Source organism: Biomphalaria glabrata, chromosome 10, assembly GCF_947242115.1.
Source record: "Biomphalaria glabrata chromosome 10, xgBioGlab47.1, whole genome shotgun sequence".
Lineage (NCBI taxonomy): Eukaryota > Metazoa > Mollusca > Gastropoda > Planorbidae > Biomphalaria > Biomphalaria glabrata.
Window position 1 is genome coordinate 7,862,795 of NC_074720.1, and position 26,483 is coordinate 7,889,277.

Consider the following 26,483-nt stretch of genomic DNA (forward strand, 5'->3'; position numbering starts at 1 on the left):
GTGATTTTTTTTTTTAAAGATGTAAAGTTCCCTTTTCAGACCATACGATGTATAGGACAAATGATGTTAGGTCATCTGTTTCTTTGGCCAACAGTTAACGAGCAGGGTGTCATGTGGCCAGCACAACGACCAACCGACTTTACTTTCCCAAGCTAAAGTCATGTACACATTAGAGTTGGGTGTACTCGGGGCGCCGTACAAATTCCGAAATTCGAAATTTACAGTCCTCGGACCGAGGAACACAGGTTTGGAAGTCAAGCACTAGACTACTCAGCCACCGCTACCCGTATACATGACATTTAGCAATCAAAATCAATCTCTACATTTTAAGTCCTGCAAATAAGGCTTACCTTTACCTTTACCTATCCCTTAGTCTGTTGGACCGTTGGGGCACCTGGCAAGACTTGTCGACCGTCTTTCTCCATTCCTCCCTTTTTTTTTTGCCTTGTTTAGAACCTCTCTCAATGGCAGGCCCGTCCATTCTTTAATGTTGTCCTCCCATCGCTTTTTCTGTCTGCCTCTTCTTCTTTTTCCTGGCACTGTTCCCTGAAGGAAGGTCTTTGCGAGCCCCGTAGATCTTGTAATGTGGCCATAGGTTTTAAGCTTTCGTCTTTTTACAATAGTTAGCAGGTCATCATGGGCTCCGATCGCTACAGTAACCCTGTCTCTGATTTCTTGGTTTGTGATGCGGTCTTTGAATGTGATGCCTAGGATCCTTCTGTAGCATCTCAATTCCATTGCAAATAAGGCTAGAGCTGGTAAACGCAAGTAACCATTATAGTGGCTGAATCTAGGGCGAGACCAATCGTTACAGAAGACCTGAACACTGACCTGCAACGTCACAACCTGTGGGTAGTTTAGATTAATAGCTCGTTGCCACGTCATAGACCTGTACGTCTTGACAACTAACACTTGTAATAAACTACCCACATGTTGTGACGTTGCAGGTCAGTGTTGAGGCCTCCTAATATGAATGGTCTCGATCAACGTAGCACACCATGTTGCACGCTAGCAGTGTTATCAACCAAAGAAGAATTGGATTTTATATGTAATAAATACTCTCAACTCGTTCGCAACAGTCATAAAAGCCTGGACTTTATAAATTCTTCTCTGTATGGCGCAAGCTCAATACAGTCCCAAATTCAAGATTTAGTTCAGCTAATTATTGTTTCTATATTCATTCGAAGAAAAAAAAAAGTTAAACATCTTTTGTTTTTCTTCGGTTAAAGGGTACCATTTGTACATTTTTTGAGAAGCTTTTAGAGATTGTTTGTGCTGCCATGTTCCCCTTCTAACACACGTACAGTGATGACGTCATCTCACTTCGCTATCGGCGCATCGTGTGTCCACAAGGCTGCTGAAGTATCGCCTGACCCGACTTAGCAAGGGGTCGCCCGCTTTGATAACTGGCAGTACTGAACGTAATAAGCTTTAACTCTCGAGACGAGGGACAGAGTGACCCAGGTGGCCTTTAACCCAGGTGTCCTCCTCTCACCATTGTCTCACATCAGCTGTTCACGTGAAAGTGTTGAAACATTGAGGAATTTAAAAGGTAGGCACTGGTTGATTTAATGAAATATTAATCATTGTTTTCATGTGTTTTTTTTTAAATCCTATTACTATTTATAAGATCATTTTAATGAATATTAATCTTGTATCATTTTAAAATCAAACTTTGCATCTGAAATTTCTTTTTAAAAAATGAAATGATTCTACTGAAGAAATCAGCCTAGTCTATTCTGTTCAGATGGAAATATGTGAAGTTTTTTTTTTCTAGTACGTATAAAAGTGTATGTGAACAGTATGTGTATGCCTTCACCAGACCTTATAAGTGAGGTTAAGGCGAATGTAAATCTATGATATAAATTATGTTTATTAGAATCAAGCCTGAAACAGCTGTGAATAGTTTAAGAAGTGGGGGGGGGGGGGGGAGGCGTGTCTGGGCTGTGATTACAATTCTTCTATCTTCTCATTATCATCATAAGTAAATTGAAGCATAAATGGATTCAAGTCTGATTTTTACAAAGCTTAAACCAGCTCAATCTGTCTGGTTGTCTGTTTGTCTGTCTGGTAAAAAAAAAAAAGTTGACTATATTTTTCTCCCATTTCCTATTCTCGGATCAAGTTGAAACTTTGCATAATTATTCGTTGTACCTGACAAGGCATGAATCAATAAAAAAAACAACAAAAACAATTAGTTTATCAATTATTGGTGATTAATTGTTTTGTTTGAAATAGAAATAAGGGGAATAAGTGCTAATTAATGAGAATAACGTTTTTTTTCTCCCACTTCCCATTCTTGAATCATGTTGAAATTTTGCATAATAATTTATAGTCGATGACAATACATGAATCAATAAAAACAATTAACCAATTAGTTAATCAATTAGTACTAAACAATTGGCAGAAAGAGGGCTAAACCCTTTCATTTTTAGATAAATGGCAGTAATTAGCGGTTCTTTTCCTTAGATAAGCTTTTTTTTTTAAATAGTAATATTTTTTTTCTTTTGCTTCTTTAAAAAAAATTACACTGAAAATAAAATTTAATACGTTTGTCACACTTTTTTTTAATGTGTTGAAGGCTGTATGCCTATATAATACTTTGAGTTTTAGCAATCAAGAAATAAATATACTTTAAAGTATCTTTAGTTTACAATATATACATTGCAGGAACACGCTAAAAATATTTGCGATCCCCATCTAAACAGCAGTAATCTATTACGAACATCATTAAAATGAATGCCATAATATCCTATAAAAACGTAATTTATGGTATTTTAATAAAAGCTTCAATTACATTTCCACACATTTCGTTCTCGTTAACCCTTAAGATGCGTGTGGTAGTTTAGCCTCTAAACTCTAAACATGAACATTGTAATTTCATTTTGTATGTCTTCATTGCCAAACAGCTCAGCAGTTTAAGGGTTAATTATTACAGACGATTGTATCAGTTCTAAAAATAAATTCCTGGAATGTTATTTAAAAAACAAAACCAGAAACAGATGCGGAGGTTACACTCACCTCAATGGCTCGACCATGTCAGAGACACACATGTGCAGGCTACCCTTACACACACACTCACAACATAGATACATATTTACAAAGTAGTAGCCAACAGTTTAACGAGACTCTCTCACATACATACCATCTCACACACTCACACACATATATGCGTAAGGATAAACATTCCTGACATACCAGGGCCTGTCTAGCCCAATCCAAAGCTCCAAGGTATCGGAATACAAAACATTTCAGAGAATCAATAGTGTCCAACATAAATAATACACAGACAGATACTGTCAATTCACTGAACTATGAATACAAAAGTGTGTTATAGACGCTTAAACTGTCCAAAAGAAATAGGCCTACATAGAATTTATAGAGATTTTTACAATCCTACCTCTATTCAAGTCACTGTTTCATGGAACCTTGATCTAGAAACCTGGACAGCTGATCTCAAAAAACGACTCCAACGATTATCATAGAAATTTAACAGTTGATGTGCATCTCTGAGTAAAGAATTAGGCCTACTAGCTCGTTGGCCACACGGGGAAAACTCTGGTCTGACCGTGACCATTTTTCAAGTTAAAAATTAAAAACATTTTAATTTGGCTAGAGATCTATATCTAGGAGGCTAGAGATCTATATCTAGGAATCTAGATCTAGATCCAACATCATTTTTTTTTTTGAGGACTTTCGCATTCGGGAATTCGCAAACGTAAAGTTATATTGATTCAAGAGTTTAATAAATTAATGTTCATCGTCTTTTAAGTCTAGTATGGTCTAGACTCTAGACTACTCTTAGATCCAAAGGCTTATCAATTAAAATCTTATAATGTGTACTAGATCTATATATTCATATCACCAGGATTCTTTCACGGGGAGAAGGGGGATGGGGGCGGGGTAAGAAAAAGTTCCATTGTTTTTTAATCGAACATTCATTATTAAGAGAAAAACCACCGCTCTACAAGTTGTATAAAGGAGATATTGTCTTTGTAACAAGTATTTCTGACGTTTTTCATGTTTTAACATTATGATGATTTTTTTTTTTTAAAACAAAGTTACCCTAAAATATATTGCTTTTTTAATTTCTATACCATAAATCCCAGATAATATATACATATAAAGTTTGTTGAATTTTATATTCATTCTTTGTTTCTTTTGGTATAGTTCTAAGCTTAAACTCAGCTTGTTGTGATAATTTAAGCTTCTGTTCTAATTTCTTTTTTATGTCTTTTTTTTTTCCCACGAAATTCTACGACAGCATTGCAATATTATTATTATGAATACTAATGAGCATAATTTATTGAGTAGGCCACTTAATGGCAGTTAAAATTAAAAAGCATTTGGTTAAAGAAAATGGGAGGTGATCGCAGGGCCAGCTTAGATAATTGGAGGCCCTTCGCGAAATGAATTTGATGGCCCCAATTGAAATAGAAAAATAAAAAATAAACAGCGAAAAGCAATTTTCTTTAAATCTAGTGTTCATCCATCAATAACATTTAGGACAAGCTTCGCTATTTCATGTGCCAGGCCCCACCGTTTGTACGCCCTAGGCAGCTGCCTAGTTTGTCTATGGTTAAGACCGGCCCTGGTAATTGGTGGGGAGGGCATGTTGCAAGGCAAGTAACTCGTTACCGGCTATCCTCAGTACAAACAACAACAACAACAAATACAAAACAACGAAGTGGTTATTAGTCACCATGATTGACATGTGTTTGTATAGTCTGTGATAAACACATGGAGGTCGTATGCACACTAACAGTGCTTCTCAAATGGTTGGGGGAAAAGTTTATAATTTAAAATGTAGGACTTTATAGTGTCGATTGAATTCTCATTGGAAACGTAAATAAATGTCAATTTTACACTCTGCAATGTTTCCAATTACACACACACAAACGACGATATTAATAATTTATTTTATTTTTTTACCTTTTACCTATCCCTTAGTCTGTTAGACCGTTGGGGCACCATGCAAGATTCGTCGACCGTCTTTCTCCATTCCTCTCTGTCTTTTGCCTTAGTTAGAACCTCTTTTTAATGGCAGGGCCGTCCATTTTTTTATGTTGTCCTCCAATCGCTTTCTCTTTCTGCCTCTTCTTCCTTTTCCTGGTGCTGTTCCCTGAAGGAAGGTCTTTGTATTTAATAAGATAGGGCACAGTCTACGATTTAGCTAGGTTCTAATTTGTAAAGTAATGTAGATGTAATGAACACTTAGGCGGTAATATGTCATTAAATACCACTTTTAAAACAGTATAATTATAATGCAAAAAGCAGAACTAAAATAATATCTTTGGAAAAGACAATGCCTAAATAAGGGGAATAACAGCTAAAATCAGGGAAACTTGTCTTAAAACTACAGGAGTAAACTACCTATTTTCTTTGTAATTACCACTAATTGATTAATTTTTTTGATTGATTCATGTCTAGTCATGGACAAATAGACCTGTGTATGTTTAGTGGGAGTACAAAACGTAATATGGGGAATTACTTTATATATACCGTCACATCTTTTAAACAAATTAACTATAATTACTAACAATTAGTTAACTAACTGGTTATAATCTGGTACTTCTTTTGTCAGGTACCGGTACAATAAATAGTTGTGAAAAGTTTCAACTTGATGCGAGAATGGTTGTGGGAGAAATAACAGGTACAAACCCTTTCCCAGACAGATTTTATATAAGCTTTATAAAAAGCAAAGTGAATGCATTGTTATTTTCTCTTACAGAACTCTGTCAAGGGGAAGGTCACATCGAGGCAAACCTGTTTCAAGTTTAATTAGTTTCATTGTAAAAAAAAATGGAAGAAAAGTCGGAATCTTCCAACACGGCACATATTGAAAACATAAACCTTGAACAAACAAAAGAGATTTTGACTCATAATGATAATACTGCTGCTAAGATATTAACAAGCCATCAGGAGAAAGACGTCGAAGAAATTGATCATGAAGCCACAAAGAAAGGCATCGAATCAACCAAGAAGGAAGTTCAAAGCACCACATCACGCACCCATTCAGAAACCAAATGTTCAGAAGACGAAGGTCCGCCTGCTTCTGGAGAACAACTAGATCTAAACAATCCGCCACAAGATAAAGACGAGATAAAGGATGATCCGTTGGGTGAAAAGTCGCTAGAGGAAAACACGAATTTAGACCAAAGCAGAATTAACGAGATTCACGAATCAGAAGATCCAGTAAGCTCGGAAAGTATGGTGCTCAAAAGTCAACAAGAGAACTTAGCAGAGACTGCTGAAGATGAGGGTGAAATGACTGATTACTGTGTTGTCACCGCAGAGGAAGTTATGGAAGACGAGAAGAGCTTGCAAGTCACGGAATCTACAGGGGCGTCACTAGAAACTCTGCACTCATTTCGACCTGAACTTGGGGGAGCCTCTCTGGATGAAACACAACTTCATAATCTGTTGAACCGAGATGATGTGAAAGTTGAATATTCGCAGCAAGAAAAAATAGACTTGCTATGCGACAACGTACAGAAGGATACAATAGAAGCAACTGAAGTGTCTTCTGAATCTATCAACAATAGTCAACCAAGCTCCAATGAGACGTTTTCTGATAATGATGCCACGTCTAAGCTAGAAACAACGGATGCTTCTAATGATAAATCTGATTTTTCTAAACTAGAACCAACAGATGCTCTTAATGAGACAACGGATGCTACTAAAGGCGATTCTGATTCTCTTAAAGACAACTCTGATACTGCTGAACAAGAAACAGACACTATTTACAAACACAACGATGACACTGTCCAACAAGAAACAGGTGTTTACCTAAACAACGCTGGTATTTCTCATCTACAGAAATCAGACATTGCACTTCACAGCACGAGCTGTGCAGAAACATCAAAGAGCTCCTTAAGTCAAGATAACTTTATCGACAATACAAATTTAGAAACAGGAAATATGTCTTCAGACAACACTCTCAATGCCAGTTCGGACATAATCTTTGGCACTTCTAAACCAAGCATATCAGACAACATTAGTTCTATATCAGAACATCCATTAAACAGTACAGATGTTTGTCTGCATAAGGAAAAATGTAGTGCAGAAAACAATGACACGCTAAGCTCTTCTACAGAAACAGAGGCACAATTAGAAGATATTTCATTAGTTCCCAATGAAGAACAGGTCTTAGATGATTCCTTGAACTCTAGTGCTCCAAGGCACCACAACACTGAACTTTCAGCCGCTGGCATTAATGTTGATCCAGTATCTGAAGCTACGGAGACATCAACCAAACTAGAGTGTCTATCAGAGACAATAGACACAGCTGAAAATTTTAAAGTAGCCACTTCCGTGTTACCTCAAGACAAAGGACAAAGCACTCCGCCTCTTGGGTTCAGCAATGATTCCAATGAGTTCCCAGAAAGCGCTAGTGAAACTAATTTAACACCAGACATTGGAACTGAAGTAGCAGCTGATGAACCTCCATTGGACGAAACCATAAATCGAAATATTTCTGAGAACATAATAAATAAAGGTGAAAGTATTGTTACATCAGAAGACACTAAGAACGAACACATTACTACTTCAATTAGCAAGGAAGAAGAAGAGTGTGGAGGTTCAGATCACTTTCTTTCATTAGATCAAGACGTAGCGTCAGCAGATTTTGCTGCATTGCCAGCTTCGATTGATGGCGTGAGTTTGCCAACAAAGGACAATATTGAGCATGAGCAAGATTCACATCTCTATGAATCTTTAGATCAAGAAGCTGGATTGGAAGATGCTGCAATACCAAAATCTTGCTCTGAACTCAATTCAGCAAACGTGGAACACAAAGATGATCACTTTCAACCATTAGATGAAGATACTGGAAAATTGAATACGATACCGAAGTCTTTCCATCTCATTGCTGAGCCCCAGAGCAAGGAAACACCCGATAGCTGTGCCACTAATTCAAAAGGGACCATCAATGACTCTGCTAACAACGACGAAGACAGCTTTGGGAAAGTAGCCGCTGAACAGCAAGACATCATGAGGAATACTGACATAAAAGCAGATCGAAAAGCAGGATGTTCTGGCATGAGCCTTACGAGGGCATTCTTGCAGTTTGGCGTTGTAACACTCTTTGGCGTCGGTTCTGCTGCTGTTGTTCCTATCGCCCTTGCAGCTGCGGGTTTCGAAGCTGGTGGCATAGCAGCAGGAAGTGTAGCCGAATACTTAATGACCTTGACCTCCAGCGCCGGGTAAGTAACACACGTGATTGGTAATCTGCCTGACGATATTTTTTTTTATAATTTGATTCAAAGAGTGCCCACAAAATATGAAGTAAAACTTGTAAACATGTTTTAGTAGTTATTAGTTTTATTAAGCATTTGAACTGCTCCTAATTTTTAAATTTTCAACAATTTTCAACCAAGCGGTAATACAGATAGTTTACATATCAATAAAGTATATAATACATATATATATATAGCCTACATTTTTTATCATTAGTAAGACTAGTATGTAATAGTGTTATATTTACAAGTATAATAATGGTAAAAAATAGTATCAGAAGACTGTTACATAAAGCATCCATACCATTCATATAATGTGCAATACGAAAACTCTGTGATTTATTATTCTTGATACAATTTACATGCTTATTCTGTTTAATTTCTTCACAGCTTCGGTATGTCCATCGTAACTCTATTGGAAGACGCTGGCACTGCTAGCCTGGGTTTAATCCCTCAGGTCTTTGTTGGCTTTCTGTCTGCTGCAGCTGCTGGCGGCGTTGTTCTGACTTCTGGGCTATTTCGAGGCAAGAAACAGTCAGCAAGCGTGAGCAATGGCGTCACCGCTGCCAAGGAGAGAAAGACAGACCTGAGTACCAGCACGGTCTCAAAAGAGGATTACAGGTATGAAAGAGTTAATTCTGACAACCATATTGATCAACAAGAGAATATTATCAAGAAGGAGGAAATCCCAAACAAGGAAATAGAGACTTCTAGTTCTTCCACTGTAAATAAAAACATTGATGAATCACTAACAAAAGCGTCCAATGAAAATGAAGCGCTCATTTCATAAAGTTGAGAAAAAAGAATGCATTAATACATTTATTTTCCATATGGTAGGGCCTACTCTAAAGCAGTTGTCCTACTTTTAAGTGTTTTTTCGGGAATGTTCGAAGAATTAAAAAAAAAGTAAAGTATCTTCTTTAAGACCTAGCAATCTCTGAGACAGATGATGTAAATGTCATCTGTTTATGTTTGCAAGAGTTTATATAATTAAAAAAATTTCGAATCCATACATTTCGACAAATGTAATCCTTAAGTAATTTCATAAAACCACGGAGAACTAATACATTGCTAGCATTGTCATCAATCAGTCAGATATGATTTGGTGCAAAACAAAACTGATTCTGTGTTTCCCCCCGAGTCTGTTTTAACCTTCAACTATGTCAAGCTGATCTAGAGTTTGGAGTAGTTTCCCTTCTTTAATGTTTAGAGGAATGAGCAATCAGGGGTGTTGTAGATGAGTGGTAAGGAGCTTGGCTTCCCAAGTGTCACTAGTTCGAATCCTAATGAAGCCTAGGGTTTTTAATCAGGGTTTTTTTTCCCTTGGTCCAATCATCTCTAATATTGGTTTAACACTTTTGTAAGGTCCAATCATCTCTAATAGGTACCTGACAATATTGGTTTAACACTTTTGTAAGGTCCAATCATCTCTAATAGGTACCTGACAATATTGGTTTAACACTTTTGTAAGGTCCAATCATCTCTAATAGGTACCTGACAATATTGGTTTAACACTTTTGTAAGGTCCAATCATCTCTAATAGGTACCTGACAATATTGGTTTAACACTTTTGTAAGGTCCAATCATCTCTAATAGGTACCTGACAATATTGGTTTAACACTTTTGTTAACCTTCGACCATTAAACCAGATTTATGATTTTTAAATTCTGGAAAACGCTAACAAGTTTCATTTGTCTATTTGACTTTCATTTTTTATTTGCAAGAACAGAAATATAAGACATTTATTTGAAGCAAATTTTTTGGTGTATTCAATGCTAGTTTTTTTTTTTTCTTTTTACTTGACAATCAAAGTCAAATTGTTTGGCATCTTGGAGTAAACTTAGAATCGAAATATTAATATGCTTTTTTTGTGACATTTTTAATAATTTACTAATAATTGTATTCCAAACATTTTTAAAAATGTGTCATTATTGATGAAATCTTAATTCTACATTTTTTAAGAGACTATGCTGATTGTGTCATTTTTTTTTCACTGAGAATCTGTTGTCTCTGAAGTTATCGTGCGTTTAGTGGAATTTTGCAATCAAAGGGAAGTTACTTAGAGAATATTTTAAATTTATATTTTTCACCGTTTAGCTTCCCTTTGTAGTCTGTATTAATATTACTACGAATTATCCAAAGGTAACGCCTGTCAGGTTTACTGAACAGAAATCTCTATACAATTTCTAGGCAAAATAGGAAATGGAGACATTTTTCACTTTGCCTAGACGTTTCGAGCAATCTATAGAATGCCTAGAGACATTTCGCATTTTGCCAGTAACATATATAGCAATTAAATATATGTTACATTTAAATATCAATAATGCAACTGATTTACATACATAGTAATGAAATATATATGTTATATTACATTCAAATATTATTAATTCAACAAAATTTATAGATTTTTACATCAAATTCAGTTACTAAAGGGTCGGAGCAAAAAAGTATTCAAAGTGAATGGTTTAGCGGTCGAATTGTGAGGCGCTCTGGAGTGTCATTTCGTTAGTTCTGGGTTCGAGCCCTATCCACAGCCATTCCAAACCAAGCTTCGGGGGGGGGGGGTGGAGAGGAGAGAGTTTGGGCTGAGACGTAATTCTGTCTGCCTCGGAATAACGCAACTGGTAGCTTAACTCTTTCTCTCCTAATTGACGTTGATTTAAACTCATTAAATAAAGTTAATGTTTCATTTTATAAACTTTACTTTGTCTTATATAAATCTATACCAAATAAAACATTTTCTGATAAACAAAAAAAGTTATGGAAGCTTAATCGTAATAGGGGAGTGAAATACTACTGGGCAAAATAAAGAATCCCGTCGAAACGTGGAAAATAATTACGGAGAGAAAGAGTTAAATATAGATCTATTAATTGATACACATTTTTAGGGAGATACCTTTTATCTTGACATAAATGTTTGAGATGTAATAAACTGATCGAGACTTATATCTTGTTCTGTAATTAATTTGTTTTGTTGTATTTTTCAATGGTATTGTTTGTCTCATTGGTTTTGTGTAGCGCCTCCATCATGCTATTACATGCTCAGTAGACTACAGTAGCTCGAGTCGGGTTTCGAACCCTTTTTAGGTAGCCAAAAGGTTTATGCCACTCAGCCACACTTCTTATGATGATCCAAGTCTAATAATATGTGTGTACAATTGTAAATGGTTTAATTCGAAGTGGCATTTTTTGTAAATAATAGCATAAGACAGCGTTTCTTATTTACTATGGTGCGCATCCCCTTAGGGTAGAGGCGGACTTGCTAGATAGTCATTCTGACAAATGCCCGGTGGACCGGTACCAAAATGGACCGCCTTCTAAAGGGTCGCTTGGAATTCCAATAAGGCCAGAAATACACAAAAGATTGTAGAATTTCTTTTATAAAATGGTCCCACGGTGTGACGTAACTGACTCAGCGTTGCATAATACTTTCCTAACACATGTTCTGTAATCTTATCTTATGTAATACAGACGTTACTTCAAAAAAGAAGATGATTACGTCCTACGACAAATTCTGCCAAGTCACTGGTTTTCCTGGCTAGCTCAGGCAACCCATTCCATGCTCTAATAGCACTAGGGAAAAAGGAGCATTTGTACAAATTTGTCCTAGCATATGGAATAATGTAATGTAATAGCCTCAATTATATATTGTTTAGGAGTACTTCAATCCCTTAAGAATACTAATCGATGAAGCAACTACAAAGTTGTCATATTTTGTAAAGTTATATAGAATTAGCGTTAGAACGCACGTAGAGGGATTATGATAAAGCAATGCCAAAGAATTAAGGCCACGCTTGTACATATTCTCTTCTTCCTGTCTAAATCTAGTACTGTACGTCAGCCCACGCATACACGAGTTCAGTTTTCGCTGAATTAGGTTTCGTTAACGCATGGCATTCATGTTGTGGGCCGGCTCATATGGTAATGCCATGGTCAATTTTGTTACCCACTCCGTCCCTGACCTAGGGGCCCTTAAACGGGTGCGACGTCCTTTCAGTTGGGGAAGGGGGTGATGTCATGACAGAATAGGAAAGGGACGAAGCTGATAAATTTATTTTTTAAGGGACATAAACATTCTGTGCTTTCATTATTTATTGTTAAAGCTCCAGCTGTCTAGCTACGTGAAACACTGCACGGTATATACCACTTAGGAAAGTAGCTGGCAGCAAGTGGCCTCTGAAAGAGACAGTTGGAAATCTCAAACAAAGGCTGCGGGAAACACATTTGAGACCGAAACGAAAGCCAGTATTAAAGACATTCACAGAAGACGAAACGAAAGCTTAAATAGACAGCAGTTGAAAAAAGGTTTTGTCTGCACGAGATCTGGGTCTGTGTATTCATGTGAAACACTGCACTCATCCTTGGTCTTCAGAATCGAAGACATTGCCATTATTATTATACAGTATAATATATAACATAAAAATACTGTTAAGTAAAATATAAAATAAGTGCCTATGAGTGAATAGTTAACAAGAAGGCTTGTCTTGGAGTCCCCAGCTAGTATATATAAGTGCCTATGAGTGTACAGTTCATATATGTAGAATCAAGCATACCATAGTGCACCGATGTTGAAAATACCTAGATGTGCGTGCGCACAAAAAAGGCAATACTTTCCATGGCGGACCACTACCGACATCTCACACTGTGACACATCAATGCATGAATCACAATCATAGGGAATGAATAGGTTGAAGGTTGAGTACATCTCTCAATCTTGCCAAAAGTCCGATTAATTGAACAACGAACATGAGTTGATTTGATTTGTAGCAGTTGATAGTGAGTGCAACTTTTGTTTCGAAATCTAGATCTAGATCCACATTATTATTATGATTTTATTATGTCATTAATTATTTATTTATTGTATGTGACAAAATTTTGTGAAAATTTTTTTTAAAAATTTGGATAATATATTATTAAAGATCTTGTTCTGAGCTTTCCAATGAGGTATAGAATGTTATTATGCGTCCAGTAGATAAAAAAATACATAAAATTTTGACGCGTTTTCACTTAACATTGAAGTAATGGGAAACCATGGCACAAGATTTTCTGAAAAAATGAACAAAAATGTGTACCATTTCGCTAATTTTTATCACTTTGCTATAATTTATATATCAAAATAAAGCTTAGGGTGTGCCTAATAAAAGTATATTATTGTTTTTATAATATATTTATAAAAAATTTTTTTTAAATTTTTAAACAACTCCATATGAGGTTATTATTTTTTATTTTTGTAATCAAATGTTCTTATCTTTCTATTTTAACAAAATGTTGATAACAGATAATTGAAGCACTTGCCCTGAGCTTTCCAATGATATATAAATTATTGCTGATGACAAACGGTTAATTTTTAACAAATTTTTTGTACGCGTTTTCACTTAACACTACAGTAAGTGAGGTTTTATGAAAATTGAATGAAAATGCGTACCATTTCGCTAATTTTGAGTGTATATCTAAAAATTAAAAAACAGAAAAAAAAGTTCAGGAAGTGTTCAATAAAAGTATGATATATTATATTGTTTTACAAAGTTTATGTATATTAATTTGTAATAAAAAATTCAAAACTATAATCTTATATTTTTATAATAATATAATATAATGTTTTTTTCATGTTTTTGTTAAAAATACTTTGAATTACTTGTTCTTAGCTTTCAAATGATAATAGATTTAATAGATTATTGCAATAGGCTCAGCTGTATTTTATAAATTATATAGCTATGCAAAATTCACGAATGTTGACAGTTTTAAACTTGTGGGAATGTGGCGACGTTAAAAAAAACAACAACAGTGAAACATAGGCAAGCCATGAGGAGGACTTGAACCACTGATCCCCACCTGGCACCATTGCATAGCTGAAACCAGGTACTAGTCTAATATCCACTGTGGCTATTCGGCTCTCCATAAAAAGAGCTGAGCTGTCAAGAGAGTATTTTTATCTGGTGTCACATCCCAACAATATAGACATGTAATCACTTGATCATTGGTGGCAATGGCACCTGGTCGGAGTATGTGCTTCAACTCCTCCTCTGGGCTTGCCTCTCAAAAACATTGGTACCTTTGTGCTTCTATATATATATATGCCACATGCCATGCTTATTTATATATTTTTTTCAGCACTAAAAGCTTCAAACTCCATTATGTTTATGTTTTACAAACTCGTTAGCCTAACAATCAGTGGATCAGAACTTACACGGATGGTTCATTTCATAAAACCATCACAAATGGAGAAGCTGGAATACTCATCAAATAACCAGATGGAGAAAAACTAGAAAAATCCATTATAACTGGACAGCTCTCTGACAGTCACAGAGCAGAAAGGGAAGCACTACTAACAGCTACCATGCTAGCAAAACACCCAAGTACCCTGTACAGTCAAATTGTCTTTCTGACCAATGTAAAAACAATCCTCCAAAACTTGGAAAACTCTCCTACACGAAATGACTCAGGGCAGCACTTATAAAGCTCAACAACTACAGCATTAAAAAAATTTTAAATTCAATGAATACCAGCACATATAGAACTAGAAGGAAATAATAAGGCTGACACAATATGCAAGTGTGGGAGAACAAACACACAATTAAACATCGCACTCTGTCCAGAAGAAATGAAGAAACTAATAGTGAATAAAATAAATGAGAAATAGACAAGCCCTCTTCCAAATCACAAGAAAAATGATGCTTATTATAAGATAAATATAGAAGTGAAGCTAGGTGCTGAAACAAATGATGATACATACATATATTAAACATAAATGAACAGCAGTACCAGGGACCAAGTTTTTTAAATGAGAGAAAGTAGTGAATTAAATGCGACAAAAATAAGGGACTGCGCCAACCAAGGCTCGAACCAGTGACCCTGTAAAAGACAACACTGCCTAGCATTATCATTTATTATAAGATACCCAGACAAGATCAACCTTTAATCTTTGGCCTCAGAATCGGACACAACAGAAAGAGACTACATACATTCCAGAAGCTTAAAAATGGAACTAGGAAAATCTGACCATGTCAGATAATCCTTAAAAACTGCATTCTTTACCACGAGGTCCAAACAAGACACCAGAGAGCTACCTGATTTGGAAACCACTGCGCAGCTATCTAATATATTGGTCTAACCATCTGAGCGCTCCAACATAATAATGAGGAAGAAAAAGAATAATTAGTTTATTAAAGCAGATTTTACAAACTTTCTTATGACAAATTATCTGTACATCATTTTGAACAAAGTGTTCATTTCACAAATATTTATCACATATGATATAGAGGTAAAAAAAACAAATAATTATTTTTTAAAATTTTCAACATTATAAAAGTCTTTGTTTTTGTATTAATTTTCTTTTTAATTTATGAAATCATTTTTTTTTATTAAAGTACCCGGTAACAATACATTTAAATTTTTAAGTTGATAATATAATTGTTTTGAATAAGTGAAAAATTTGAAAGATTAAAAATTTAGTAGTATTATATATCTAAAATGATAGTGATTAAATTATATTGATTAAGAAATACTTTTTTATAAGCTGGCTAAATAACTAATTAAAACTCATCTAACAAAGACTTATAACTTTAATTTAGAAAGGTAACAAAAGTGTCAAAAGCATTAATATTTATTGATTTCTTCTGACAAGCTTTCAAATCTGAGTCTTTATAATGAGTGTCATCTTCCCTTTACTTATGACTTGAAATGTACTGATGTACTGATGTTTGTGACCTTCTTAAGAGCTTCGCTCATCATGACATTATCTAATATATGAAATTATTAAAGTGTAGACCTAAAACTTTATAGTGTATATGCATAGGCATAAGTATAAGTTATTCATAATGTAAAGACTTAAATTTGTATCCTCAATATAATTATCCTAGTACCTAGAATTAGTCAATAGACCATTCAGGCTTGTATAGACTATTACTGAATGAGGATTTGAACCAGGGACCATTGACAGATTTAGACAAGTCAAGAGCGCATACCAGGCAACCATATATAATAAAGTTTATATAAGTAATTTAATTTCATCTTAGTTAAGATTACTTTAGAAAATACTTTAGAAAATACTTTAGATTGACAAGAAATCTCTTAAAATCTTTTACTTTACTTTTAGATCTAAATTATAATTATGTTATAATAATAATAATAATCTTTATTGTCCGTTATTATCTAATGTATAGGACAAAAGTATAGAGTATAGATCTAGATTCTATATTTATGACTGATTTGGAAATATATCAAGATCTCAAGCTTAGTTAGAAGTAATTTAGATCTAATTTAGATCTAGTAAGTTAGAAACTAAAAGTCATCTCACTATACTTATAATAAGCACATAGATCTAGCCCAAGCCCTAGAATAGATAGTAGCCTAGATATATGATCATCTAGAAGACTAATAAATTATAAATACATGGAGACATGGATAAATCTAGTTACTCTAGTAGACCTAGTAGATTTAGATCTAATTCTTTAAAATCAATTTAAATAGATTCTAGTAGATGAGATCTAGATCTACTATCTAGACATACTCTCACCTAGATCTAAATAACTAGAGTTTACTAGAGGGGTAGAGGACTAGCCTAGGGACACTAGACTTAGACTTTAGTCTTAGACTGACTAGAGTAGAGACTGAGTCAACTGAGTGTCACTGAGAAGTAGAGTAGACTCAAGACTGAGTTATTTTAGTATTTAATAGAAAAAAATAATAAAATAGATCAAGTAATATTAAGATCTACATTTTGTTTGAGCAGTAATTTGATTCATATACATTTAGATCAAGATCTAAGTAGATCAAGATTTAAATATCAGTTTCATTACGAAATGTAGATCTAGATCTAAATCTAATTTAATGTTTACACTTGACTACAGACTAAAATAGTGCATTGTTGTCACGTGACCGTAATGATAAATTCGCCTTTTAACATGTAACATGCTTGAGCAAAATGCTAATAGAAAAGACTTAATCGACTCTATAGGAAGCAGAATAAATTAAATTAATAAGAAAATGCAAGTTTAACATGAGTAAATAAAAAAATTATTTGACAAAATGGTTTTTGGATGCAGTCAGTTGCCAAAACTGAAAAAAATCGAGGTCTGATCCATTGCCGCCATTTTTAAAACAAGTCACATTTGTCATGATTTGTTGCCTCACAGGAATTTAGACAAAAATCGCATATACCAACATATTACAATGAAATTTGCTCAACTTACGGCCAATTAAATTATCTTCCAGAATAAACAAACTTTTTAAATGACAAAACAACCTGAAGCATGTATTAGAGCTACAAAATAACGAACTTTTTACGAAAGTTCGGCCAAATAAAAAAAAAACACTTTTTTTTTAAATTTCATTAATTTTTTTTTAAATTATTGTAAAAAAATATTCACAAATAAAAAAAATAGTCCAAAATGCTTCATATACTGACTGGTTCTTCATTCTTTAGTTTAAATCAATAGCACCCATAATTTAATAAATATAAACATGAAAAATGGCGTCGCCACTTTTCCCGCGAGTCGAAAACTGTCAACATCCGGGAATTTCGCATAGCTACGATGATTAATATCGAATAATCCAGATTTACTCATTTAGATCTAGATAAAAAGATAGATCTAATATTTTGAAATTGTGACATTTCTAGATCTAGAACTAGACTTAAAAGTTTAAATATCAGATGAGATATAATCTCAATCTAAAGCCTACAAATTTTGATTCCTATCTTATCTTATATTTTAATACAGACGTTACTTTTAAAAATAGAAGATGATTACGTTCTACGCGTCATGCATCTAGTCATGCATGTTAACCAATGACTTAAATTTTGCCTAGTATAAATTTGGACTGGTTTAGCTTTTATAAGCATAGCGAAAAGCTATTTAACTTTGGCTAGGCCGATATTATAACTTGCGTATTTCTTTCGTTCCATAACGCATTGAAACATAAGACCAATTCTGGCTGTTGCATTTGTACGTAGAAATACGAATTGTAAATAATAATAATAATAATAAAACCTGTCCGAAGATTAATGAGGAATGCAGGAATTGTAAATATTCAGCGGAGTATTTACGCAATATCGTTTTACGTGGAGCGGCCTCTCTTACGTCATCAAGTCTCAGTTCATTGCGACTATTTCCAAGATGTCTCAGTTCGTTGCCACTATTTCCAAGATGTCTCAGTTCGTTGCCACTATTTCCAAGATGTCTCAGTTCGTTGCCACTATTTCCAAGTCGCTCAGTTCGTTGCCACTATTTCCAAGATGTCTCAGTTCGTTGCCACTATTTCCAAGATGTCTCAGTTCGTTGCCACTATTTCCAAGATGTCTCAGTTCGTTGCCACTATTTCCAAGATGTCTCAGTTCATTGCCACTATTTCCAAGATGTCTCCGTCCGTTGCCACTATTTCCAAGATGTCTCAGTTCATTGCCACTATTTCCAAGATGTCTCAGTTCATTGCCACTATTTCCAAGATGTCTCAGTTCATTGCCACTATTTCCAAGATGTCTCAGTTCATTGCCACTATTTCCAAGATGTCTCCGTCCGTTGCCACTATTTCCAAGATGTCTCAGTCCATTGCCACTATTTCCAAGATGTCTCAGTTCATTGCCACTATTTCCAAGATGTCTCAGTTCATTGCCACTATTTCCAAGATGTCTCAGTTCATTGCCACTATTTCCAAGATGTCTCAGTTCATTGCCACTATTTCCATTAAACTCCTACTCTTCTACAGATGTCTGCTTACGTTTTGAATATTTATCCATTATCTAACAGTTAGACGGGCGTAAAACGATTTAAGAAAACGAACTGCCACTGAATAACGTAATACTGAATCCTGCAAGAATTATAACCAGACTGGTGTTGCTGTGTCGTGGAGTCTCGTGGTCGTCGGTTGGAAGCTTTAAAACGAAGTTTGGCTCCTTCTTTGAATGGCGTGATTAGCAGAGAAATTAAAAGAACGGCTTTGATTGGTTTGTATAATGAGTACATTTGATATTCACGCGCAAAATACAATTCTATCATAGAACTGTTTAATCATTGTCATAGGATAGTTCGTAATCGACATATTAAACAGTAGTGAATGGGCCACTTCATTATTATTCAAATTATCCGATCGGATTAAACTGACTTATAGAGAGGATTTATCATAATTGTATAAACTTTCATCTTTCTGTGGACCTCCTATGGTCTTCGCCGAACCACAGTTTGGAAACCATTGGTTTGACTCTCTTCACGACACGACTATATGTTAGTTTGCGTATGATGCAATGTATGATACGTTTGTAATTAATTTTATGCTACGCAAAATTGATGCATGGCATATGCGGTTGTAATTACTTGTAATGAATGTAATCTTTTTGTTTATTTGTTTTTCACAATAAAGAATGTAACGAAAAAATGGCTTGTAGTTGAAAAAACGTATGAAGCCTAATAATTGACCGTTTGATAATTAGAATTATTATTATTATCATTCATTATGTGTACAATTTTCTAACATAGACAGACTCTCGTGTCACACATTAAGTAGTGGGGTTCTTGCCTTGGAAAGTTATTGACATCAAGTGTGAATTTTATTTGTCTCCCCTCTCCCGCTTTTGTTTTGTTTAAAATGGTTAAAAAAAACAATAACCATTCTTATTTCTTTCGCCTCTCTTTTCTCTGTCCTTCTCTCTCTCCCTATCTCTCTCTCTCTCTCTCTCTCTCTCTCGGTCATTATCTCTTTCTCTCAGTCATTTTCCCTCACACTCTCTCTCAGTTACTTTTTCTCTCCCTCTCTCTCTCAGTCATTCTCTCTCTCCCTATCTCAGTCATTTTCTCTCTCCCCTTCTCTCTCTCTCTCTATCTCAGTCATTTTCTCTCTCTCCCCCCCCCTCTCTCTCTATCTCAGTCATTTTCTCTCTCCCCCCTCTCTCTCTCTATCTCAGTCATTCTCTCTCTCCCCTTCTCTCTCTCTCTCTCTATCTCAGTCTTTTTCTCTCTGCCCCCCCTCTCTCTCTCTCAGTCATTTTCTCTCTCCCTCTCTCTCTCTCTCTATCTCAGTCATTTTCTCTCTCCCCCCTCTCTCTCTCTCTCTCAGTCATTTTCTCTCTCCCCCGCTTTCTCTCTATCTCAGTCATTTTCTCTCTCCCCCCCCCCTCTCTCTCTCTCTATCTCAGTCATTTTCTCTCTCCCCCCTCTCTCTCTCACACACTTTTCCTTGTCTACAGTTTCATATCCGACTCGTTGAGCTATCCAATGTCTGCGAGACTTCTGCCCAAAATTGAAGAAAACAAATCGGCATGTTGAAAAAGAAAAAACAACTAATGAATCGGCCCCTGCAAAGCGTTTCGGAAATGTATCTCATCCCTAGGCCTACAAAAATAAGTTTAGGATCACAGCTCTAAACCTACTCCGGCATGTAATAGTCGTGCAATATGACTTATTTCTCATGTGACTTTAACTAGTCCACCCTTTATTTTTCAGACTGCTCAGCACTGCCATGTCCAGCCAGAGAGGGAACAAGGGCGAGAAAAAGTCCAACAAGAACAGCGAAAACGCCAGCGCCTCAACTGGACCTAAACAGGACAGCCCAAAGGGGACACTATCTGACCCTAGAACGAAGTCACCACTCGCCGCAGAGATGCCAAAAGAGACGAAACCACGTGATGGCAAGGGAGAGTCTTCTGATGTGAGTTCCGCTCGCTCCAGTCGCTCTTACCCGTAATTAAAACACTTCAGAAAACAAACAAGTCTTTTTGTCTTTGTGATTCATTAGTCTTCTTATCTTTGTGGGTGTGTGTGCGTGTGTGTGTGTGAGAGAGGGAGATTAAAGTTATAATTTATTCTCATGCACATTAGCACTGCTAATCAAAGTGTCACAGTTTATATCTATTTCGCATTGTCAATGTTAATTTCATGACGTCTTTCGGAAATAAAAAGTTTCCGTTGAATAAATGAAATCTTGAAAGGAAATAGCTACATAAATTTCAAGACATTGCTGATATTTAAAAAAAGGTTCTAGATCAGTCTTTTAAAATCTATTTATCGAATTTTCTTTTTATACTAGTGCTTTACGTTGTATGGTTGGAGTGGTCTGTATCTTAACCTTTTCATTGTCATTTGAAGGTCCTTGATTCGAATCCTTTTTTTTTTAAATTTTTTTTTGTTCCATCCTGGAGACTTTGGTTCTGGAGCTTTTGGGTTTTAGTAGCTCTATGTGAATAACTTGGACTCACTAGAAAATATAGTTATAGTGAATGACGTTGTATAATTGGCCACACACTCTTTCATATTGATGAAACTATAAAAAAAAATATCAAACAAAGCATTAGGGTTTATTAAAAGAAATTTCTATAAATCAAATAAGAACATAAAACTAAAATGTTATTTAACCTTGGTTAGGCCAATAACAGAATATGCATCCTCCATTTGGGACCCCTCAACTCAAGAAAACATTAAGAAACTGGAACAGACACAAAATAGAGCAGTGAGATTCATTACAGATGAATATTCACATTTGACTAGAGTAACACCCTTAGTAAAATCACTAAATTTAGAAAGCCTTCAGGACAGAAGACTCAAAAGTAAAGTAGCAATCATACATAAAACGCTGAACCATAATCTTCAAATACAAAAACAAAATCTAATAAAATATTCTGAAAGACACAAAGATAAATGCATATTCCTCGTCCCATATGCTAGGACAAATTTGTACAAATACTCCTTCTTCCCTAGTGCTATCAGAGCATGGAATGGGTTGCCTGAGCCAGCCAGGAAAACCAGTGACTTGGCAGAACTTAAGTCATTGGTTAATATGCATGACTAAATGCATGACAGGTAGGACGTAATCATCTTCTTTTTTGAAGTAACGTCTGTATAAGATAAGATAAGATAAAATGAAGTAATTGTTGATATATACTATATACATATATATATATATAAGATCTAGCTGATAAGTAATAAAATGTGTGTTAATACGTTTACTGACTTCCACATAAAAAAAAAAGAATAATACCATTGAAATACAACTTAAAATAAAATAAAAATATATCTGAAAATAAATTTAAAAAAAAAAATGGATATCGAACTCGTGATTGTGACACCGTCAGCTCCTTGAAATAACGACTCTACAGAAAGGCCAGCGGGCATTATATAAGAACGTAATGATTTATTGGTATCTTCATTAAACGTAGGCCTATCTGATTTAGAACTATCTCATTTAGAACTCTTAAGATCTAGTCTAGATCTAGATCTACCTCTGGATCTAGAGTTTAGGCGTAATCTATGTTAGATTTACGTAAAAGATAATTTGTATTGATCCAATCAAATGGACATTTAGTTGGACTACAATTGACAACCTCAGCATAACTACTGTAACAATAACACTATAGATACAAATACGAACAACATTCACACACGAAACACACACACAACCAGCGCTTTATGAATTAGACTTCTATGAACTTCTCGATGACGACAGATGATCGTGTAACACTCTAACCGAAAGTGGGATAAAGGAGTTTTTAAATCTTTCTGTTTTAGTTCTAATAGGAAAGGAGACGATCACTTCGTTCAGATCTTATATAAAAGTAAAGTTTAGAGAATCTATAAATAAACTGTAAACATCTTTAAAATTAATAAACACTTCAGTTTTCGGTACACTACAGCTGATTAAGCCAATTTTTGTACACCAATTTAAAGCCAAATTTAAATTTATTTCATTTTATTTTTACTTAAATAAATTAAAATGGTGAATCTAGAGTTTTCGCCGTGTGGCCAACGAGCTAGTAATTTTTTTTCTCAGCGATATACATCAACTGTTAAATCGTTAGAGCCGTTTTTTTTTTTAGTTCAGCGTCCATGCAGGTTCCTGGTTCAAGGTTCCATGAAGCTCTGACTTGAATAGAGGTATTGTAAAAAAAAAACAAAAAAAAATAAAATAAACGCCTCAACGCCAGTAAAAGTGGAAGTTTGCACGTCATGAGAGAGACTACCGCTCTGACGTGGACAGGCACGTGACGACAACACCTGGGCGTGTCAACAAGTCAAGAAAACTGACATTGAAAATAACATTTGTGTTACCAGCGAACAGCTTGGAGATGCAGCTCTTATTCTGATAACGATTTGTGAGTATGAATATTCTATTCTCTTATGTTCTAGTATTTTTATCTTCTTAGTAGAAGTCGATAGGCTACTGACCTATCAACTAAAAAAAAACCCAGCTTAAACACGAATATTAATGCAAGGCTAAATTTTTTCTAGGTTAGACGTCCAGTCCACAATGATAGATCTCCATATGTTGTTGGATCCATATGGCTAAACTATGCGTCCATATTTCTGTAATTTGAGAAAAGGACATAAAAGTTGTCAGTGATGTTTCCAGTGTTGTATATCCTGTGGCTGAAGCACCAATACTTAATCTGTCAAGTTAATTTCAGTAGCTTTCATTTCAAACAGAAGTTGTTTAGTTTTGAAATACTGATAAGTTGGGAAAAGATCTGCTTGTAAGATATATTACCTTCATCTTCAACTATCCCTTAGTCTGTTAAACCTTTGGGGCACCACACATGATCTGTCTATTGTCTTTCTCCACTCCTCCGTCTTTTATCTTGAATAGAATCTCCTTCAATGGCACCAGACCCGTCCATTCTTTTATGTTGCCATCTCATCGCTTTCTCTGGCTTCCTTCTTCTTTTTCTTGGTTTTGTTCCCTGAAGGAAGGTCTGTGCAAGCCCTGATGACTTTGTGATATGCCCGCAAAGTTTTAGTTTGCGTTTTGTTTTTTTTAAAGTGGTTAGCAGGTCATCGTGGAACCCAGTTACTATTGTGATCCTGTTTCGAATCTCTTCATTTGTGATGCAGTCTGTGTAGGTGATAAGTAGGATCTTTCTAGAGCATCTCAATTCCAATGCTAGGATCTTTGTAGGTGATAAGTAGGATCTTTCTAGAGCATCTCAATTCCAATGCTAGGATCTGTGTAGGTGATAAGTAGGATCTTTCTAGAGCATCTCAATTCCAACGCTAGGATCTGTGTAGGTGATAAGTAGGATCTTTCTAGAGCATCTCAATTCCAATGCTAGGATCTGTGTAGGTGATAAGTAGGATCTTTCTAGAGCATCTCAATTCCATTGCTAGGATCTGTGTAGGTGATAAGTAGGATCTTTCTAGAGCATCTCAATTCCAATGCTAGGATCTGTTTAGGTGATAAGTAGGATCTTTCTAGAGCATCTCAATTCCATTGCTAGAATCTGTGTAGGTGATAAGTAGGATCTTTCTAGAGCATCTCAATTCCATTGCTAGGATAGTCCTCTCTAGCTCTGCAGTCAGCGTCTAAAATTTGCAAACTTGCAAGAAAATGGCCATGACCAAGGAAAGCAGCAGTCTGATTTTAGTGTCGAGAGTTATGTCTTTGTCTTTCCAAATTGTTTTGAGTTTTGCAAGTACTGCTGTGGACTGCGCAATTCTAGCCAGAAGTACACATTTGGCTCTTTCATCTGAAACTATAACTCCGAGGTATTTCGCCTCTACTACTGATATCTATTTAAAAGCAAAGCTTTATTGTTGACTTAAAAAAAAAAGACACGGTCTCATTGACCTAGTTTTCATATCCAACGATCCTGCAATGGACCTCATTCACCAATCGTAAACAAACAACATTTAGCCACGTGGTGCTCTATCTCTTCTATATAATTTACGATCTCATGTTTAATTCATGATGGTTGTCACGTGACAGTTTTTCCCGTTGTTTTATCAATAAAATCACGTGACTAAATGTTGTTTGTTGACGATTGGTGAATGAGGTCCATTAGTAATCAATGACTGTGAAATATTAACATGTATTTTTCAGATACACAAATGTACAGATATGGCTAAAAGCTCCTTAGATAATAGAACTATCGACAATGGCCTGGCTGGAAGCAAAGAGATTCAGATCGAAAGAAATTGGCTGAAAGATAAGAATTTTGACAATAGAGACAACTCAGATCGATCTAAAGATATAAACTACACATTAGTCAAGAAAAACAAATCTCATGGAAACGCTGATTTGGGAAATGCTTTGCTCTTAAAGAACAAATCTACAAAATACAAATATAGTGATAACAAAGATAGTGATAACAAAGATAGTGATAACAAAGATAGTGATAACAAAGATAGTGATAACAAAGATAGTAATAGCAAAGATAGTGATAACAAAGATAGTGATAACAAAGATAGTGAAAACAAAGATAGTGATAACAAAGATAGTGATAACAAAGATAGTGATAACAAAGATAGTGAAAACAAAGATAAAGAAAGCACAGAAAACATTGGAGACCAGAAATGTGAATCAAATGAAAACAACAATAATGGCAATGCTCCGGTGATGAAACCCGAGACACCTACTATCCGAGAAAATAGAAACACATATCAGACACCCGAAAATTTTAATGGAGTGTCCAGCGAGCCAATTGGGAACGAAAATTCTACAAATAGGACCGAAGAAAGTCGAATTATTGTTAGTAATTTTTTCATGAGTACACTGGTTTCCTCTTTAATATTAAGCTTCGTTCTGACAGTTGTGCTAAGATGGCTTCTCACTGCTCTTGGTTTCCCGCCATCTGGAATGCTGCATAAAACGTATGCCGCGAGCCTGATGTCAAGGGCACAAAGACCTGGGTAAGTCTTACAAAGATGTAAATTTCACTTTTGTTTTCTTCATCGTACTGTTTATCATGAGCCTGAAGTGGTTGGTTATAGGGGGGGTTTAGCTGTGGTACGTGACGACCCAGAGGGATGCCATTATAATTATATGGACTGAATGTGAAGTAGAGCGTGACAGAAACCTGCCGTTAGTATGGCGATGCAATGATAACATTATTAAAACATTTTTTATTTTTTTGCAGGTTTGCCATGAAACTTGTTGCGTCATTGCAGTCCTGGGTTACCGGTGACATTGAAATGTACGTCACTATCGTTCTAGCTGTAGCACTCGTCAGTTTTGCTTTGGCCCTGGTTATCCCCAACAGAGGTGGCAGAAGAGGCGGCGCCAGAGGGCGCGCACAAGAAAGAAACTAGGACGAATAAAGCATTAAGTTACAATGGCTATAAGTCTTGTTTCTCCCTTTTTTTTTTTAAGAGATTTATAAATAATATTTTTTTATGTGTAATAAGTAAAACATAAAAAGTATTTTTTTTAAAAAGACAACTCCACCTTAATGAAGCTGATCACTGTTTCGTAATAATGATTATTGTACTTTTAGTAACTAATAAACAAAAAGGATTTTTTTTACCCCGCTCCGATTCCCCCACCCACGAA

General features: G+C 35.4%; 2 protein-coding genes across 2 annotated transcripts; both read left to right on the forward strand.

The window, feature by feature from the left end:
- The first annotated feature begins 1,320 nt into the window (after positions 1-1,320).
- Positions 1,321-20,931, forward strand: LOC106069066 (putative leucine-rich repeat-containing protein DDB_G0290503). Its single transcript, XM_056044058.1, has 4 exons — positions 1,321-1,552; positions 5,732-8,204; positions 8,628-8,858; positions 20,672-20,931. Exons 2-4 carry the CDS (start codon positions 5,803-5,805, stop codon positions 20,910-20,912), a joined length of 2,874 nt encoding a protein of 957 aa, XP_055900033.1. The 5' UTR covers positions 1,321-1,552; positions 5,732-5,802; the 3' UTR covers positions 20,913-20,931.
- Positions 20,932-23,191: 2,260 nt separating this feature from the next.
- LOC106069065 (suppressor of Mek1-like) lies at positions 23,192-26,266 on the forward strand. The gene is made up of 3 exons (XM_056043064.1): positions 23,192-23,313; positions 25,035-25,843; positions 26,071-26,266. The coding sequence occupies exons 2-3, from the start codon at positions 25,053-25,055 to the stop codon at positions 26,240-26,242; spliced, it is 963 nt and encodes a 320-aa protein (XP_055899039.1). The 5' UTR covers positions 23,192-23,313; positions 25,035-25,052; the 3' UTR covers positions 26,243-26,266.
- Positions 26,267-26,483: the final 217 nt, after the last annotated feature.